General features: G+C 46.7%; 1 protein-coding gene across 2 annotated transcripts in view; it reads left to right on the top strand.

The window, feature by feature from the left end:
- TPR (translocated promoter region, nuclear basket protein) overlaps positions 1 to 18161 on the top strand; it is a 68265-nt gene that overhangs the window by 14460 nt on the left and 35644 nt on the right. For both annotated transcript variants that reach the window (XM_083506702.1, XM_083506701.1), the window contains exons 12-23: positions 397 to 504; positions 930 to 1156; positions 1314 to 1477; positions 3822 to 3964; positions 4073 to 4221; positions 6125 to 6287; positions 6750 to 6884; positions 7361 to 7501; positions 8017 to 8185; positions 9091 to 9257; positions 10596 to 10748; positions 11630 to 11746. In XM_083506702.1, coding sequence (XP_083362828.1) covers positions 397 to 504; positions 930 to 1156; positions 1314 to 1477; positions 3822 to 3964; positions 4073 to 4221; positions 6125 to 6287; positions 6750 to 6884; positions 7361 to 7501; positions 8017 to 8185; positions 9091 to 9257; positions 10596 to 10748; positions 11630 to 11746 — 1836 coding nt within the window. The remainder of the gene's footprint in view (positions 1 to 396; positions 505 to 929; positions 1157 to 1313; positions 1478 to 3821; positions 3965 to 4072; positions 4222 to 6124; positions 6288 to 6749; positions 6885 to 7360; positions 7502 to 8016; positions 8186 to 9090; positions 9258 to 10595; positions 10749 to 11629; positions 11747 to 18161) is intronic.

Genomic DNA, 18161 nt, shown 5'->3' with positions numbered 1-18161 from the left:
AACAATCACCGACTTCTCTGAGTCATATAATGGAGAAGGCATATCTTGTTCTCTTGTTGCAACTATATTTGGCACATTGGTTGAATGTGTTTATCAATTAGATATGTAGGAGGTCTTCTTTATGCAGCCAGTCTTACAAATTCTTTTGGCCTGCCTGTCCCACAGTTGAAATTCTATAGGCCCTTTTGGGCCTCAACTACGTGAAATACTTTTCTTAAGTCAGCACTAATCCACCTACTGGGAAACAATAAGACTATTGTGTTATAGTAGTTCTAGTGTAAATTTTGGGAGAAGTTAGCTGTTTAATATGCTTGCAGTTCTGTTCTTATTTTGACCTTTTATTATTCCAGCAAAATAAATACATTTCTTTTTTAAGTGTGTGGATTTGGTTTACAGGAAATTCAACGTTTGCAAGATGATGCTGATAAAGCAAACAAGCAAGCTTCTTTGCTTGAAAGAGAGAACCAGAGGCTTGAAATCCAAGTCAAAGATCTTTCACAACAGGTTAGTTTGGTTTCTTTAAGTGGTTCACTCTTGTAAGCCTATATACCTTGATGAACTATTTCACCTTAAAGTTAGAGTCAGTTTTTGAAAGTATTGGGATTCAGAACCTCTGCTTACTCCAGAGTAAGCCTTAATGATTTCACTTGGAATTAATTCTAAGCATGCACTTTTAAGATTGCAGCCTTAAAATAATGTCTGCTCAGTGCAACCCTGTACTTTTTATTTCATAAATTCATAACCTATTGTATTCCACATTGATGGCAGTCAATAATCGAAACAACATGATACAATATGCACTTAAAAATAAAGTCAGTTTGTATTAAAAAGCAGAACGACTGTTTTAACAGCTCGCACAGAATTCTTGCAGCACAGCTCTGGAAGAGCTGTTGTTCTGTTGTATGAATCATCTGTTTTTCTTTTTAAAGATAAGAGTGCTTTTGATGGAACTCGAAGAAGCCCGAGGCAACCATGTTATCCGCGAAGAAGAAGTGAGCTCTGCTGACATCAGCAGCTCTTCCGAAGTCATAAGCCAACATCTGGTCTCCTACAGGAACATCGAGGAACTTCAGCAGCAAAACCAGCGCCTCTTAGTGGCTCTCAGAGAGCTGGGTGACGCTAAAGAGAAAGAGGAGCAAGAAACCACTTCATCTAAGTATGCTCCCCTTTAGCAGCATGTTCTGACATCCAGAAATCTGATATTAATCACATATTCGTTCTGTTTAGAAAGCAGTAATATAAGACATATTTGTTACCTGATGTTGATTTTTTTAAAAAAAAGATTTAGTAGAATTGTTTTCTCTCCATGACAGGATTTCTGAGCTGCAGAGTCAACTTTCTGAAGCTATCACTGAGCTAGAAAAGTTACGTGAGTCACGGCACCACCAGATGCAGCTTGTAGACTCCATAGTTCGCCAGCGTGACATGTATCGCATCTTGCTGGCACAGACGTCGGGAGTTTCCATTCCATTGCAAGGTATGGTCCCTTCAATAATGCCAATGTACTTCTTTGTAATGCGAGGAAAGCAAGGTTTAGGCTTCGGAGCCAGTGTGGTGTAGTGGTTAAGAGCGATAGACTCGTAATCTTGGGAACTGGGTTCGCGTCCCCACTCCTCCACATGCAGCTGCTGGGTGACCTTGGGCCAGTCACACTTCTTGAAGTCTCTCAGCCTCACTCACCTCACAGAGTGTTTGTTGTGGGGGAGGAAGGGAAAGGAGAATGTTAGCCGCTTTGAGACTCCTTCGGGTAGTGATAAAGCAGAATATCAAATCCAAACTCCTCCTCCTCCTCTTCTTCTTCTTCATTGTGTACAGTGAGAATTGGAGAGGGTAGAATGGCAAGCACGTCCCAAAAGTTTGCCTAACCATTTTTCAGGTTGTGATTTTATGATTGGAACAAATTTCTCATACTTTCAGAAGGAACAGTGTATATTCAGTCTTACATTCTATGTTGCTTGATGTTCCAAATGCACACCACAGTTGTTCTTTTCGGCTACAGCCTAAACGTATCCCTTGGTCCTGAGAGATCTGCATTGGCTCCCAGTACGTTTCCAAGCACAATGCAAAGTGTTGGTGCTGACCTTTAAAGCCTTGGTCCTGTATACCTGAAGGAGCGTCTCCACCCTCATCGTTCAGCCCGGACACTGAGATCCAGCGCCGAGGGCCTTCTGGCGGTTCCCTCATTGTGAGAAGTGAGGTTGCAGGGAACCAGACAGAGGGCCTTCTCGGTAGTGGTGCCCACCCTGTGGAATGCCCTCCCATCAGATGTCAAGGAAATAAGCAGCTATCCTATTTTTAAAAGACATCTGAAGGCAGCCCTGTTTAGGGAAGTTTTTAATATTTAATGCTGTATCATTTTTAATAGTCGATTGGGAGCCGCCCAGAGTGGCTGGGGAAACTCAGCCAGATGGGCGGGGTATAAATAATAAATTATTATTATAATTATTATTGGTGGAATTGATTTTAATTTTGATTCATGCTTTCAGCTGCATATTGAGGCCCTTTAAAAAGCAACAACACTGCAAAGCTTTAGCTGAGAATTTTGTGAGACCACAGGAATTTTGTGAGACTTCACAGCTGAAAGCAGGAGTAGAAGGCAGTAAGGTTGAGAAGATTGTGTGACAGCACCTCAGGCAGTGCCACCTTCAAGGACATCAGCTGCGGCAGGAGGCACCTGCGTTCTTCCTCAGCTGAGCTAGATTTTAGTGTCAGAATCTGGAGAATATAAGCTTTCACCTTGGGGGCAGTGGGAGCAGGAGAAGATTACAGTCCCTTTCACCAGAAGTATTGAAGCTCCCCAAAGCAAGTTGGACAGCTGTTCAGAAATAAACACAGCTTGCATGTTTATGAGGATTTGCATAATATGCAACAGTTGTTGAAAGTGCTCTAGTAATGCAGAAGTGAGGGAGAAAGAACCTCTGGCCTTTGCCGTTAGCTGGAGGAATGGGCTTCTGGGTTCCTAATTACATGGTTGTAATATATTGTAAGCTGTCTAGAAGATCATTTGATCCAGATGTGAGGCATAAATGTAAATGAAAACATGAACTTTGATAGAATTTGAGGTCTGGAATGGAGAATTCCACAGCCCACGAAAATGTCACTGTTGGAAAGTGTAGCCCATTAGTGTGAATGAGAACCAGTAATGTGCACTGGGTTGACAGTCAGACTCCTGCCAAGGTAAAGGTAAAAAGGGATGCGGGTGGCGCTGTGGTCTAAACCACTGAGCCTCTTGAGCTTGCCGATTGGAAGGTCAGCAGTTCAAATCCCCACGGCGGAGTGAGCTCCCGTTGCTCTTTCCCAGCTCCTGCCAACCTAGCAGTTCAAAAACATGCCAGTGCAAGTAGATAAATAGGTACCACTGCAGCGGGAAGGTCAACAGCGTTTCCGTGCGCTCTGGTTTTCGTCACAGTGTTCCGTTGCACCAGAAGCGGTTTAGTCCTGCTGGCCACATGACCCGCAAAGCTGTCTGTGGACAAACGCCGGCTCCCTTGGCCCGAAAGCGAGATGACCGCCGCAACCCCATCGTCACCTTTGACTGGACCGAACCGTCCTTTACCTTTACTGCCAAGGACACATGGGTCTGAACCCCCATCCACCCATGCGATTCTTTGGGATGACCTTCAACTAGTGACATACTCCCACAGCCTGGCTTTTCTTTTCTTTTTTCTTTTTTTCCCCCTTTTTTTGCAAGGTTGTGAGCATAAAATGGGGAGTAGGAGGACTGTTCTGAGCTCTAGGGAAAGGATGGTTCGGAAAGGTAAAAAATAAAGGATCTTTCCGTTTTCTCTGATCTGATAATGTTGCTTCTTTCTCTTTTATAGCTTCAAGCATCTTGCCAGAAGAAATGTCTCTGGCAGTGACCCCTAAGCGTCTGTCAGGGGCGCCTCAGGCCATGTCAACTCCTGCTGCTGTGCCAGTGACAGAATCAGCTGAAGCAGTGGAGGCTAAGGCTGCCCTTAAACAGGTACCAGCCAGTCTTTCTCCAAACGCCTTTTCCTCATCTTTACAAAAGGAGCACAGTTTTCTGCTTGGCCTTGTATTTATCTTTGAACGCGTTTGACTTGCTCTACAGCTGCAGGAGTTCTTTGAGAGCTACAAGAAAGAAAAGGCAGAGAATGACAAACTCCTGAATGAGCAAAATGAGAAGCTTCAGGAGCAGGTTACAGACTTGAGGTCACAGAATACAAAGACTTCCACCCAACTTGAATTTGCTTCCAAGCGGTAAGACAGTATTAATGAATGGTTCGTGGGCGCTCCTCTCAGCATTGTCCCCTGGGTGGTCTCCACCCATTCAAGTGTCCCCACCTAGCCGAGAATGAACTCTGTTTGATGTAGTAGGTTCTGGATTCTGGGCTCTTACAAAATCATCCAGTTTACTTTGCTTGCACTTCTGCTGTGGGCTTGCTTGTGGAGATGAAGCTGGTCGCTTCTTTTTCTTAGACATTTTCACGGAGATGCAGCCACTACTATTTTCTGCTGTAAATTTTCTGCTGTAAATCAGGAAACTCGGCATCCTTCCAAAATTAGGGTGTTTGATCTCCTCTCCTGCTGATAAGTAGTTGGTAGATTGAGTCGAGCTGGAGCTAATTAAGGCTTTCTCCGAGACTTTCCAGGGCTTTCTCTAAAACTTTTAGCTTAAACGTTGTGATTATAGTAATTAAGAAAAAGATACCAAGCAGTAAAATACTAAAACTGATAAAAGCTAATAAAAAGCTGATAAAACTAATAAAAACCGCACAACTGACGCGGAGCTCAAATCGATGCTTCCTCTAACGACGCCATCGTTAAGGAATGCTGACAAAAGACTTCTGTACTATTAATGCAGTTGGAGGATTGCAATTTGTGCCCTGAAACCTGGAGTTTAGTGGCAGGAATCTCGTACAGTAACTAGGACAAATTACTTCAAGGAATATGGTAGACTCTAACATTGCCTGATCAAACTAAGGTTAGGAGATGGGAGTACTATGCAGCGTCATAACTTCCTCCACGTTTTAGGTAACCATGGTCGGCATTACATCTGCACCATGGTTAGTTTAAAACCATTGTTTATGATCCTGGGCTGATAGAGAATAAATGTTTTAAATAATGAGGTATGAACTGATTAAAAATATTCAGTAACTTGCATCCTCTTTCTTAAACATACTTATGGGGGGGGCATGAAAACCATGCTTTGAACTGTCTGTACTCAGTAAGATTACTACCGTATTTTTCGTCCCATAGGACGCACCTAGTTTTTTTGGGGGGGGGGAATAAAGGGGGGGAAATTCCCTTTATTCCCCCCCCCAAAAGCAGGTTGGGGAAACCGAAACAGGTTGAGGAACAGCGGGATGGCGGCGCTGCGCCTCCCTGCTGTCCCCCAAGCTTGTGGGGCTGGCCGATGTCTGCCCGGCGCGTGGGGTGCTCTTCACCTCGCGCACCGGGTGGCAGGCTGCTATCCCCACGCTGCGGATGTCTGCCCGGCGCGAGGGGCGCTCTGCTTCAGGGTGCCCCTCGCGCCGGGCGGCAGGCTACTATCCGCAGCCTAGACAGCCCTGCGGGACCTCCCGCAGGGTTGCCTAGGCTGCGGATGTGTTCCCGAAGCGCCGGGCGCTCTGCTTTCAGCGCACCCGGCGCTCCGGGAAGCAGGCTGCTATCCGCAGCCTAGACAGCCCTGCGGGACCTCCCGCAGGGTTGCCTAGGCTGCGGATGTGTTCCCGAAGCGCCGGGCGCTCTGCTTTCAGCGCGCCCGGCGCTCCGGGAAGCAGGCTGCTATCCGCAGCCTAGACGGCCCTGCGGGACCTCCCGCAGGGCTGCCTAGGCTGCGGGTGTCTTCCTGAAGCCTGGAGAGCAAGAGGGGTCGGTGCGCACAGACCCCTCTCGCTCTCCAAGCTTCAGCAAAAGCCTGCATTCGCCCCATAGGATGCGCCCAGATTTCCCCTTCATTTTTGGAGGGGGAAAAGTGCGTCCTATAGGGCAAAAAATACGGTAGTTAATTTAGCCACTGGAAAACTTGCACACACAAAAACCAATTGAGTTGTTTGTCTCCAGTTGATTTTAGTGGAAACAAAATTGTTAGAATTCTCCTCATTTGAGTTTGTAATACCAGTTTGGTTGAAATATGATCTTACCTATGTTCCTTGTGAAGTTACGAGATGCTGCAGGATAATGTGGAAGGATATCGGCGGGAGATAACATCATTGCATGAAAGAATCCAGAAGCTTTCAGCAACCACTCAAAAACAAGAACAAATTATCAACACTATGACTCAAGAGCTGAGAGGAGCTAATGAAAAACTAGCTGTGGCAGAGGTAAGTAGTACAACATATTATGCATAACTGAATTGTTCCAGGGGAAGGGAGAAGGAAAAATTATGTTGTGTGAGTGAATTCAACACACACATATCCCACTTAATACTACTTCTTCTTGCTACTTATTGAATTGGTTGTTTATTGTTTATTGAATGTATATACTGCCCTTCATCTGAAGATCATAGCACAGAAAGAGAATTATAGCTTGAGAAGCTTTGGGGATTATCATATCATAAGCTTATTGTCCTTCATTGAGTTGGTTGACAGCAACATATTTCTGTTTCTAGGGACGACATGAGCCTAGCTAAGCTGTGATTAATCTGTTTTGGCTTTATGTACTCAAGTTGCTGAAAATTCACCAGGAATGTAAATTTTAGGCTAATAACTCGCTTTATACAGATGTCAACACTTAACCTTACCAGGATTGAATTAACCTAGAATCAAATGTAATCTCTTTCAAAGGTGAGAGCAGAGAATTTGAAAAAAGAGAAGGATATTTTGAAAATGGCAGAGGTTCGCCTGACTCAGCAAAAAGATTCTTTAGTAACAGCACAAAGAGGACAAAATATGCTGCTTACTAACCTGCAATCTATTCAGGTTTGTTTGTGCTCTCTTTACTCATGCTCTCTGGGTATCAGCAGTGGGTGTTCATGGAGGAAAGCTTGCTCAGGAACAACACAATGTGTCTCTTGCACATAGGTCTGTGTGTAAGTAACAGATTTGGGGGCGGGGGCTTTACAGCCAGTAAGAGAGCCAGTGTGATGTAGTGGTTAAGAGCGGTAGACTCGTAATCTGGTGAACCGGGTTCGCGTCTCCGCTCCTCCACATTCAGCTGCTGGGTGCCCTTGGGCTAGTCACACTCCTCTGAAGTCTCTCAGTCCCACTCACCTCACAGAGTGTTTGTTGTGGGGGAGGAAGGGAAAGGAGAATGTTAGCCGCTTAGAGACTCCTTCGGGTAGTGATAAAGCGGGGTATCAAATCCAAACTATTCTACAGAAGCATTTGGGAGAGCTCTTCCTTTCAGCACAATTCAGCAAAAATGTTCCATGTTAGTATATATTGTCCTTTACTAGGTGATACTGGAAAGGGCTGAAACCGAAACTCAACAGAGGCTCAATAACCAAATAGAGAAATTGGAGCGTGAAATAGCCCAACTGAAGAAAAAACTAGAAAATGAGGCGGAACAAAGGCATTCAGTTAACAAAACTCAAGATGTAAGTATGAGAAATTAAAGAAACAAGTCGTTGACATAGCACTCTTGTGGTTTTTGAAAAGAAAGACAAATGGATCTCCATTCATTTCTGGTTCAAGGCACCAGAATGGAGCTCATACAGTCTTTATTCAAGTCGTAGAGTTGCTTCGAAAACTGCCCCATGTGTAGAAGGCTTTATCCACTCATGGAAGAAATGCCTTATAATGTTTCTAGAGGAGAGCGTAGAAAAGTGAAACAAAATCCAAAGAAATCTTATGCTTGAGCAAACATGAGAGCTGCTGTACAACCTACCTATTACACATAGGGAAGGGGGAAGAAATTCATTTAATGTACATTTTCATACAAACCTACCTAATTCACATTTCCCCAAACAAAACGCAAATATCTTCTGCAGTTCATAGTTTTTCTCAGTTTTGTGAAGAGATGTGCAAAATTCTGTTTTAAGCTACCTGTGGTTGCAGTTGAGTTACGTTTTAGTCGCTGGATTTGAAGTAAAGTATGGCCGTTCCTTTTCAGATTCACTTATTGGATGCTAAAAGACAGCTTGAGACAGAAATAAATCTTCATGCTAGCACAAAAGAACTGTTGAAGAATGCCCAAAAGGACATTGCAACATTAAAACAACAGCTTCACAATATGGAGGCCCAGTTAGCATCCCAGTCATCACAAAGAGCTCCTGGTCAAGGTAAGAAAAGAAAAAGTGTAAACATTTGCTAAGTTGAACCTTTGTCTAGCGCAGGGGTCTGCAACCTTTAAGACAAAAAGAGCCACTTGGACCCATTTCCGAAGAAAAAAACAACTGAGAGCCGCAAAACCATTGCGACATTTAAAACAAATATATCTCCAGAGCCGCGATCTGACAGCGGGTGGGAAGGTGACGTCGGGACGGTGCGTGACTAATGCATGCACCGCCCCCATGCGACGTCACAGCCAGTACAGTGCCCGCCACAGTGGGGAGTGTCGGGGCACACAGTGCGCCTCCTCCCCTTCCTAGTATCCGCCCCAGAGCCGCGGCAAAGGTGTAAAAGAGCCACATGCGGCTCCGGAGCCGCGGGTTGCAGACCCCTGAAGACTGTAAAACATGAGAAAACAGCTTCCATGTTTGTTGTTGTTCAGTCGTGTCCGACTTTTCATGACCCCCCTGGACCAGAGCACGCCAGGCACTCCTGTCTTCCACTGCCTCCCGCAGTTTGGTCAAACTCATGCTGGTAGCTTCGAGAACACTGTCCAACCATCTCGTCCTCTGTCATCCCCTTCTCCTTGTGCCCTCCATCTTTCCCAACATCAGGGTCTTTTCCAGGGAGTCTTCTCTTCTCATGAGATGGCCAAAGTATTGGAGTCTCAGCTTCACGATCTGTCCTTCCAGTGAGCACTCAGGTCTGATTTCCTTAAGAATGGATAGGTTTGATCTTCTTGCAGTCCATGGGACTCTCAAGAGTCTCCTCCAGCACCATAATTCAAAAGCATCAATTCTTCGGCGATCAGCCTTCTTTATGGTCCAGCTCTCAGCTTCCATGTAGTATGCCCCCAAATCCAGAATTAATTTGAAGAACGCTTTATTTTGTTTAACTTTATCTTTGCCATTTTTAGGCCAGCCAAGCGCAAGCGAGGATGTGGATGATCTCGTAAGCCGATTGAGACAGTCTGAGGAGCAAGTGAATGATTTGAAGGAAAGGCTGAAGATTGCCACAAGTAATGTGGAGCAATACCAAGCTATGGTTGTAAGCCTCGAGGAATCCCTGAACAAAGAGAAGCAGGTACTGGGCTAGTAAACTGCCTGCTAAATATGACTTAGACGTGGAACTATGTTTTCATGGTAAAAAGGTAAAGGTAAAGGGACCCCTGACCATTAGGTCCAGAGTGACCGACTCTGAGGTTGTGGCGCTCTTCTCACTTTATTGGCCGAGGGAGCTGGCGTACAGCTTCCAGGTCATGTGGCCAGCAGGACTAAGCCGTTTCTGGCGAACCACAGCAGTGCATGGAAACGCCGTTTACCTTCCCGCCGGAGTGGTACCTATTTATCTACTTGCACTTGGACGTGCTTTCGAACTGCTAGGTTAGCAGGAACAGGGACCAAGCAACAGGAGCTCGTCCCGTTGCGGGGATTCGAACCACCGACCTTCTGATCGGCAAGTCCTAGGCTCTGTGGTTTAACCCACAGCGCCACCCGCGCCCCATGTTTTCATGGTACAACCGCACAAACGCAAGCAGTTTTCTTGTGACTTAGACAGAAGGTGGGGGAAACAACCCTCATGAATTGGGATCCAGCACTGCTTTGCATGCCCAGATGGCAGTGTACTTTTAAACTGGTGCACCAGCTGTGTCCTTTCCTTGATCAATTAATGCTGGTAATCTCAGGTTCCAGGCAGATGAGGGTGACTTGGGGGAAACAGCCTCGATGGCATAGATGCCCACAATGGGGAGGGGCAGTTGCCCCCCTCTAAGTGAATAACAGTTTCCAGATTCTCAGCTTTCACTAAAAAAAGAAGAAGAAAAAGCTTATAACATTTGTAGAACCCAAAATATTATTTAAAATGCACAGGCACTATTTCCCCACTCCCTTCCTTTTTGTGAACAACTAGCCTGCTCTCCTCTTTCACTTTTTACTGCCCTCTCCTAAAAATCCATACAGATGCATATGTTTGCGGACCAGATTAGGATCCCTGACAGATCTAATTAGACCTGTGGGCCGGAGGTTGCCCACTGCTGCTGTGATCAATACGGTCAAATAATTTGTGTAGGTAGCTTCCCCCGTCCCTTATATGAGCTGATCTTGCTGAGAGCTGGTGGAAAACATCTCATTTTTAATTGGCATTTATTTAGGAACTATAAAATAAAAAGTGGTCCAAGAGTATCTCAGACATGCTTTGTCCTCACAGCAGAAGCCTCAAGCTAACAGCTTGCCCTTTATCTGTTACACTTGTAGATTTTTCTCACCCTTTAAAATAGGAGGGTTAGGGTTCGGATTTGAGCATTGGCCTGTATTTCTCAAGCTTGCTTTCCGTTCTCAGTGAAAGTGATGGACTGTAAGCAGGTCTCCTGTGTGCTGTGTGCCACTTAGGGATATCACATTTAAAACTGAGTTAATTGTGCAGGTAACTGAAGAAGTTCGCGCTGCCGTTGAAGCCCGCCTGAAGGAGGCCTCTGAGTACCAGTCCCAACTAGAAAAGAAATTGATGGAGGCAGAGAAGGAAAAACAGGAGCTTCAGGATGAGAAACGTAAAGCTATAGAGAACATGGAACAGCAGGTATAGAAGCACGAGTATTCTCCATCATACATTTTCCTTTCACTGTAGCTAGCAAGAAAACTCGGCCAGGCTACAGAGGGCTTCTCTGTGGAAGGACTTGAGCACATCTAGTGTAATTTTTATTCTTAAGGTTTTCTTTAACTTGGTGAACGACAGACCCTAATGCCATTTTGCCGTGTGCTTTTGCAAGTCCTCTCTGTTTGCCATGTGGCGTGTGTGTGTCAGGGCTGCTGTTCTTAAAAACTGGCACCCAAAGCCCCATTGGACATACAGAGTTACTTGTGTTAATTAATTCACACAATTACCATATTTTTTGCTCTATAAGGCTCACTTTTTCCCTCCTAAAAAGTAAGGGGAAGTGTGTGTGCGTCTTATGGAGCGAATGCAGGCTGTGCAGCTATCCCAGAAGCCAGAACAGCAAGAGGGATTGCTGCTTTCACTGCGCAGCGATCCCTCCTGCTGTTCCGGCTTCTGGGATTCAGAATATTTTTTTTCTTGTTTTCCTCCTCCAAAAACTAGGTGTGTCTTATAGAGCGAAAAATACGGTATTTTTTCTGATGCGGTCATCGCAAAATAAGCTTTATCTTTTGAAATCTTCCTTTTTCCTCAGCGTGTGATGGAAAACAGCCAGTGATGACAGTGTTTGTTTCATCCAGATGAAAAGCACGATTATAGCAATCTGCCCTAAGCATGCAAAGGCTATTTTATTGGGGAAGTTGCTGTAGAAGTAAAGAACTGCCTCAGATGACCTTGAATTAAGTCAAATTCAGGTTTAGCACTTAATTAAATTTTGATTATTCAGTGCGCCAATCAGCTGCAACTTTAAAATGTAATGGTTTTCAAAATTTGTGATTGTTTGACTCTTGATGTTTAATGACTAGCTTTCCGAGCTGAAGAAAAATCTCGCCAGTATGAAGTCTGAAGTCCAGGAAGCTCTTCAGAGAGCAAATACAGCTCTTACCAACGAGCAGCATGCTAAACGGGACTGCCAAGAACAAGTAAGTTTTTATAAGGCCTATCCAGACACAGAATATTGTTGATAATTTATGTTCCATTTGTAGCCTTATTGGAGTTCACCGATTGGGTCTGCGGACAGGAGGAAGGAAGTCAAATGACACTGAGGGTTGGTTCAGAGAAAGAGTTCTTTATTTCTGCTCTCCGGAACAACAGAAAGGCACTTGTGTGGTCAGTCCACAGCAAGTCCAAAGAAATGAGAGATTACATGCAGTATATATATCCTCCAGGGACCCTCTCCCCCTTCCCCAGGAATCCAGCCACGTCAGCTTGTGCACGCAGGTTGACATCACAGATGTTCCTGCTCCAGTATTCTTAACCATAAAAGGGTATTACTTCCTGTACTTCTGACCATAAAAGGTTGTTCCTGTTTCCTATGCTTGCTCTTGGAGCAAGAGGTCATCAACTCCCAAGAACACACTCTGGCGCTGTTCCCGGACTAGGTCTGTGCATCTTTGTGGTCAGGACATAAGATAAGGCACAGACGTGTCTTCCCTGTTCTACAGGTACAGTCAAGGCCATCCTTGCCGTCACGAACTGATAAAGGAGAGGGCTCTGAGCACTTGTTTATACACCTGGGTTTTGGCTCAAGAGCTCAAGTTAAAGCATTTTAGCTAAGGGGAAAATAGGGATTTTGGTGCAGTTTCAAACTGCCTGCACAGTCAGTTTTGGATTTGGGAAACCCATTCCTTCACATTGATTTTCCATGACTGTGTTTCTCATAAATGAGGATTGTGCACTCACGCACTGCTTTTGTACCAGCCCCAGTGGTTGCCAACCTTTTTGGACCAGCAGGGGCACATTTTGGTTCTGAAAAAGGGTGTGGCTGTCACGGGTGTGTGGTGTAGCACAACATGAGTGCTGTGAGTGCGTGGCATAACACAAAATTGGAGAGTGTGTAGTCATTGCTGCTTACCCCTGCTTAGGAAATCAGCTATGTCCTCCTGGTTCCTGATTGTGGAGATCACACAATATTTATATTTCCTCCCGCCATCCCAAAAAATGCTGTTGATGTGTAATAACAGGGAGCATTCCCCAGTACCAGGAGAAATATACAAGCTGTCCACACACCGCACAGACCACAAGCAAGTATTGCATCTCTCACTCATACAGTCTCATTGTTTTTCCATGTGCACGCACACACACACACACACACACACACACAGAGATACACAAGTACTTCCCATATATAGCTGCCTCTGTCTACTCAGATGTAGTTTTCCCTCTCTGTCTCACAGACCCTGCATACATGCAGACCACACATTGATAACATACCTGCCCCCGTACTCCACATACATCTCCTCCAGACGGTACATACCTCTCCCTCCCTCTCTCTCTCTCCCTGTCCCCCTCTCTCCCTCTCCCCCTCCCCTCCACCCACCTACCCTCATGTACACCTATCTCTCTGTCTCACAAACTACACACATACTCAGAACAAATGTTCATAATACCTTCCCGTCTCTTTCACACACACCAAACACGCAGACACGGCACATCTCTCCATCTCTTGCTGCCCAAGTACATCTCTCTCAGTTACACACAGAGACCATTCGTGAACAAGCTACCCTCCACATTCAGAAAAGCTCCTCCAGAGGCAAAGAAAGGTGCCTGCGATCTCCAAAAAAAGATCCCTCCCAAAAGAAAACTAAAAAGAAAAAGGGAAGGCCACCAATCTGACGCTGGCTCTCTGGTAGCTCGGGAACACTAAGCAAGTCTACAGGCACCAGGTTGGTGTTCCCTGTAGTAGCCTAATAGGAGTACAGTGGTACCTTGGTTTGCGAACAGTCTGATTTGCATGTTGTTGTTGTTGTTTAGTCGTTTCCAACTCTTCGTGACCCCATGGACCAGAGCACGCCAGGCACTCCTGTCTTTCACTGCCTCCCGCAGTTTGGTCAGACTCATGTTTGTAGCTTCGAGAACACCGTCCAACCATCTCGTCCTCTGTCATCCCCTTCTTCTTGTGCCCTCAATCTTTCCCAACATCAGGGTCTTTTCCAGGGAGTCTTCTCATGAGGTGGCCAAAGTATTGGAGCCTCAGCTTCAGGATCTGTCCTTCCAGTGAGCACTCAGGGCTGATTTCCTTAAGAATGGATACGTTTGATCTTCTTGCAGTCCATGGGACTCTCAAGAGTCTCCTCCAGCACCATAATTCAAAAGCATCAATTCTTCGGCAATCAGCCTTCTTGATGGTCCAGCTCTCACTTCCATACATCACTACTGGGAAAACCATGGCTTTAACTATATGGACCTTTGTTGGCAAGGTGATGTCTCTGCTTTTTAAGACGCTGTCTAGGTTTGCCATCGCCTTTCTCCCAAGGAGCAGGCGTCTTTTAATTTTGTGACTGCTGTCACCATCTGCAGTGATCATGGAGCCCAAGAAAGTAAAATCTCTCACTGATTTACAAAACTGTAATACGTTTTATATTACAAACACGTCAAGCCCAGAAGTGCATGCCCTGGTTTGCGAACTTTTTTGGATTACAACCGTTTTTTATCACGAACAAATTTGGAAGGAGAAAGAATTTGTCCGTGTGAAGACCATCAGGTGGAAGCTTACTGTGAGGGTTGGATTAGCTGCTTGTGCGTGAAAACGTGCTCCCTCAGAGTTTGTGCGACCCCACAAACCTCCGTGTGTGACGGAGCTCCTCAGACATGTCTGCTCTAGTCACTAGTAGAGTCCGACAGTGGCTGTCTGCGGAAGCGTTTCCAGCAAAGAAGTTCCTTAACGGAAACGCGTCTCCTGGACTCACGGCGTGACAGTTTCCTGCGAGGTGTGGGTCTCCCTATGGGAGATTCCGATACCTCCCCACTGTTCTCGCTGGAAGCCTCCCTGAGCCCTCCCTCCTGCTCGCATTCCCTCAGAGACCCACTCCTCCCCCTGCTGGTCCCTGCTTCAGCAGTTGAGTCTCTTTCATCCTGCCTGAGTCCCTCCACCACCTGATGCTCTGATGGCAGTTCCCTGACATCCACCTCCCCTCCAGGGCCCCCCTCACCCCCTCCCAATTCCTCCCCCCTGGGAGGTGAAGGGCTAAAACCCCGAAACGAATCTTCCTCATCTTCTGACGTCTCGAACAATTCTCTCCATCGATCGTCGTCCTGGCCAGCTGAATCCTCCTCCTCTTCAGAATCTGGGAACCCCTCCAACTCCTCTTCCTCGTCGGTGGTGGCAAAGTATTCCCTTCGGAACCTCGCTACAGGCTGAGGTTTACGTGGGAACCTCTGATGAAAAGTCTCTATTAAAACCTCGTCATTGACATCCTCTGCCCTAACCCAGGTGTTTTCCGACTCCGGTTCCCCTTCCCACATTACCAAATACTCTACTTGATCTCCCTTCCACCTGGAATCGAGGATCTCCGCTACATGGTAGCTGTGTTCCTTCTCCTCCATTGCTGGTCCCCTAGTGACCCTCCCCTCACTGTCTCCTCTATACGGTGACAGCAACGACCTGTGAAAAACTGGGTGCAGCTTCATGTGGTTCGGTAACCGGAGCCTGAAAGCCACTGGATTGACCTGCTGTATGACTTCAAACGGACCCAGCCTTTTGGGTCTTAATTTCTTACAACCTCCTTTGAATGGCAACCCTTGGGTTGACAGCCACACCTGGTCCCCCACCCTGATGCTTTCACCTTCCCTTCTGTTTTTGTCTGCCTGCCTCTTATATTCCTCCTTAGCCCTGTTTAAATTGAGTTGGAGCTGGCGATGGATCGCTTCCATTTCTTCCACGAACTGTTCTGCAGCTGGAACGCTCCAGTTCTCCCCCTCCCCCCCTGGGAAGGCTCTGGGATGGCACCCGTGATTAGCCAAAAAGGGGCTCATCCCCGTGGACACGTTCTCTGCATTGTTGTAGGCAAATTCTGCCAACGCCAACTTCTCCACCCAATCATTCTCTCTGTCATTAACATAACACCTCAAATATTGTTGGAGAACCCCATTTGCTCTTTCCGCCTGCCCGTTGGTTTCAGGATGACGGGCCGTCGAGAAATTAACCTCTACATGCAGTAAGCTCATGAGCTTCCTCCAGAACCTGGAAGTAAATTGTTTCCCTCGGTCTGAAACCACCCTCAAGGGGGCGCCATGCAACCTAAACACATTCTCTACAAACAATTTGGCAGTTTCTTCTGCTGTAACCGCATGTGAGCAGGCTATGAAGTGGGCCATTTTAGTTAACAGGTCTACTACAACCATGATGGCTGTTTTCCCTCTAGACCTTGGCAGATCAGTCATGAAATCTATTGCTACTGCTTCCCACGGTCTCTCAGGTGTGGGCAGTGGTTCTAATAAACCAGCCGGCGCCTGCCTCTCCCCCTTGGCTCTTTGGCATTGTTCACACCCTCTCACATACTCCCGCACATCTTCCCTGACCTTGGGCCACCAAAATTCCCTGGTAACCAGCCACATGGTTTTGTGTTGCCCAAAGTGCCCTGCTGTGGGGCTATCGTGCAGCTGCTTGAGTACCTTCTCCCTCAATTCCCCTTCAGGTATATATAACGCTCCCTTATAATACAATGCCCCATTTCTCTCCTCAAAACCACCGGATTTGTCTTCCTCCCCTCTGAGATCCCTGAGTTTCCCCTGGGCGTATGCATCCTGCACCGTACCCTCTACCAATTCCCTTTGCCCCACCAAAGTCGCCCCACACACCCAGCGGTCCTCTGGAATGATATGGGTTTCTTCGGGTGCTCCCTCCCCCTCCAAATATTCAGGTTTGCGTGAGAGAGCGTCCGCCCTAACATTCTCTGGGCCTGGCACATAACAAATCTCAAAGTTAAATTTGGAGAACTCTTGGGCCCATCTCAACTGCCTTTGGTTGAGCACTCGCGCCGTTCTCCAGTACTCTAGATTTTTATGGTCCGTGCACACTTGCACTTTATGTTGTGCACCAACTAGCAGATGCCTCCATCTCCGGAACGCCTCATGAATAGCAAGCAGTTCTCGGTCGTACACCGTGTAGTTCCTCTCGGATTTGTTCAGCTTCCGCGAGAAGAAGGCACACGGACGCCACTCTGACTCCTCCTTCCCCGGCTGCAGAAGAAGCACCGCCCCTATGGCTCTGTCAGATGCGTCTGTTTCAACCCTTAGCTTCTTTCGTAAATCCACATGCAGAAGTTGTTCTTCAGAGGCGAAGGCCCTTTTCAGTTCCTCAAACGCTCGCTCCGCCTCCGCCGTCCATACAAACTTCTTTTTACTGCTGAGACAGTCAGTGATGGGCGCCGTCAGATGGGCGAAGTTGCGGATGAACTTACGATAAAAGTTTCCAAACCCTAGGAACCTCTGCACATCCTTCTTGGTTTTGGGTGTTTTCCATTCCAGCACTGCCTGTACCTTGCCGGGATCCATGGCCAATCCCTTGTCTGACAGGCGGTACCCCAGGAATTCCACCTCCTTGGTATGGAACCGACACTTCTCCAGTTTGACCCACAGCCTGTTGGCTTGCAGTCTGCTCAACACTTCTCTGACGTCTCTCACATGTTGCTCCTCATTCTCAGAATACACCAACACATCATCTAGAAAGGCAACGCAATTCTTGTAGAGCAAAGGGCCCAGCACGTGGTTCATAAAAGATTGAAAACACGCGGAGCCTGCTTGTAATCCAAATGGCATAACGAGGTATTCAAACGCCCCCAAAGGGGTAAACATGGTGGTTTTCCATTCATCCCCTTTCCTTATGCGTATCAGGTTGTACGCCCCCCTTAGATCCAGCTTTGTGAAAATCTTTCCCTTCCTCACCCTGGTCAAAATATCATCAATTCTGGGCATAGGGAACGCCACCGGTTCAGTCACTGCATTCAGCCGCCTAAAATCACATACAAGTCTCGGCTTGTCCGCATTTTTTTTGTCCACAAAGAACACTGGGCTCCCCCCTGCTGCTTTGGACTCTCTGATGAAGCCTCTCTTCAGGTTCTTGTCAATGAACCCTCGCAACTCCTGCATTTCCCTGTCTGACATGGCATACAACTTGCCCACGGGAAGCCGTGCTCCTGGGAGTAAATTGATCTGACAATCAAAGGGTCTATGAGGTGGTAGTTGGTCAGCTTCCTTCTCGCTGAACACGTCGCTGAGATCTGCATACTGTGGTGGTACCTTCACCTTCCCCATTACTTCCGTCCCTGCTAGGGTGGCTTGGGCCCCTGCTGAACCCTTCTCCCCTTTGCAGTGTTCTAGGCAATGTGCTGAACCAAAGGACACCACTCTTTGATGCCAGCCAACCAGCGGATCATGTAGAGCTAGCCAGCTCATTCCCAAAATAATGGGAGCGCCTCCCAGGGTGGCCACATTAAACGCTATCAGTTCTGTGTGCCTTGCCACCCTCATTATCATTGGGACAGTCTGCAAGCGGACTCCTCCTCCCAACAACTCCCTGCCATCAATCGTGGTCACCTGCAGGGGGTTGCTTAAAGG

This window comes from Podarcis liolepis (assembly GCF_965112155.1).
Source record: "Podarcis liolepis genome assembly, chromosome: 6".
NCBI lineage: Eukaryota > Metazoa > Chordata > Lepidosauria > Squamata > Lacertidae > Podarcis > Podarcis liolepis.
Note: the sequence above shows the minus strand (reverse complement) of the source record. Positions and strands in the feature narration are given on the sequence as shown.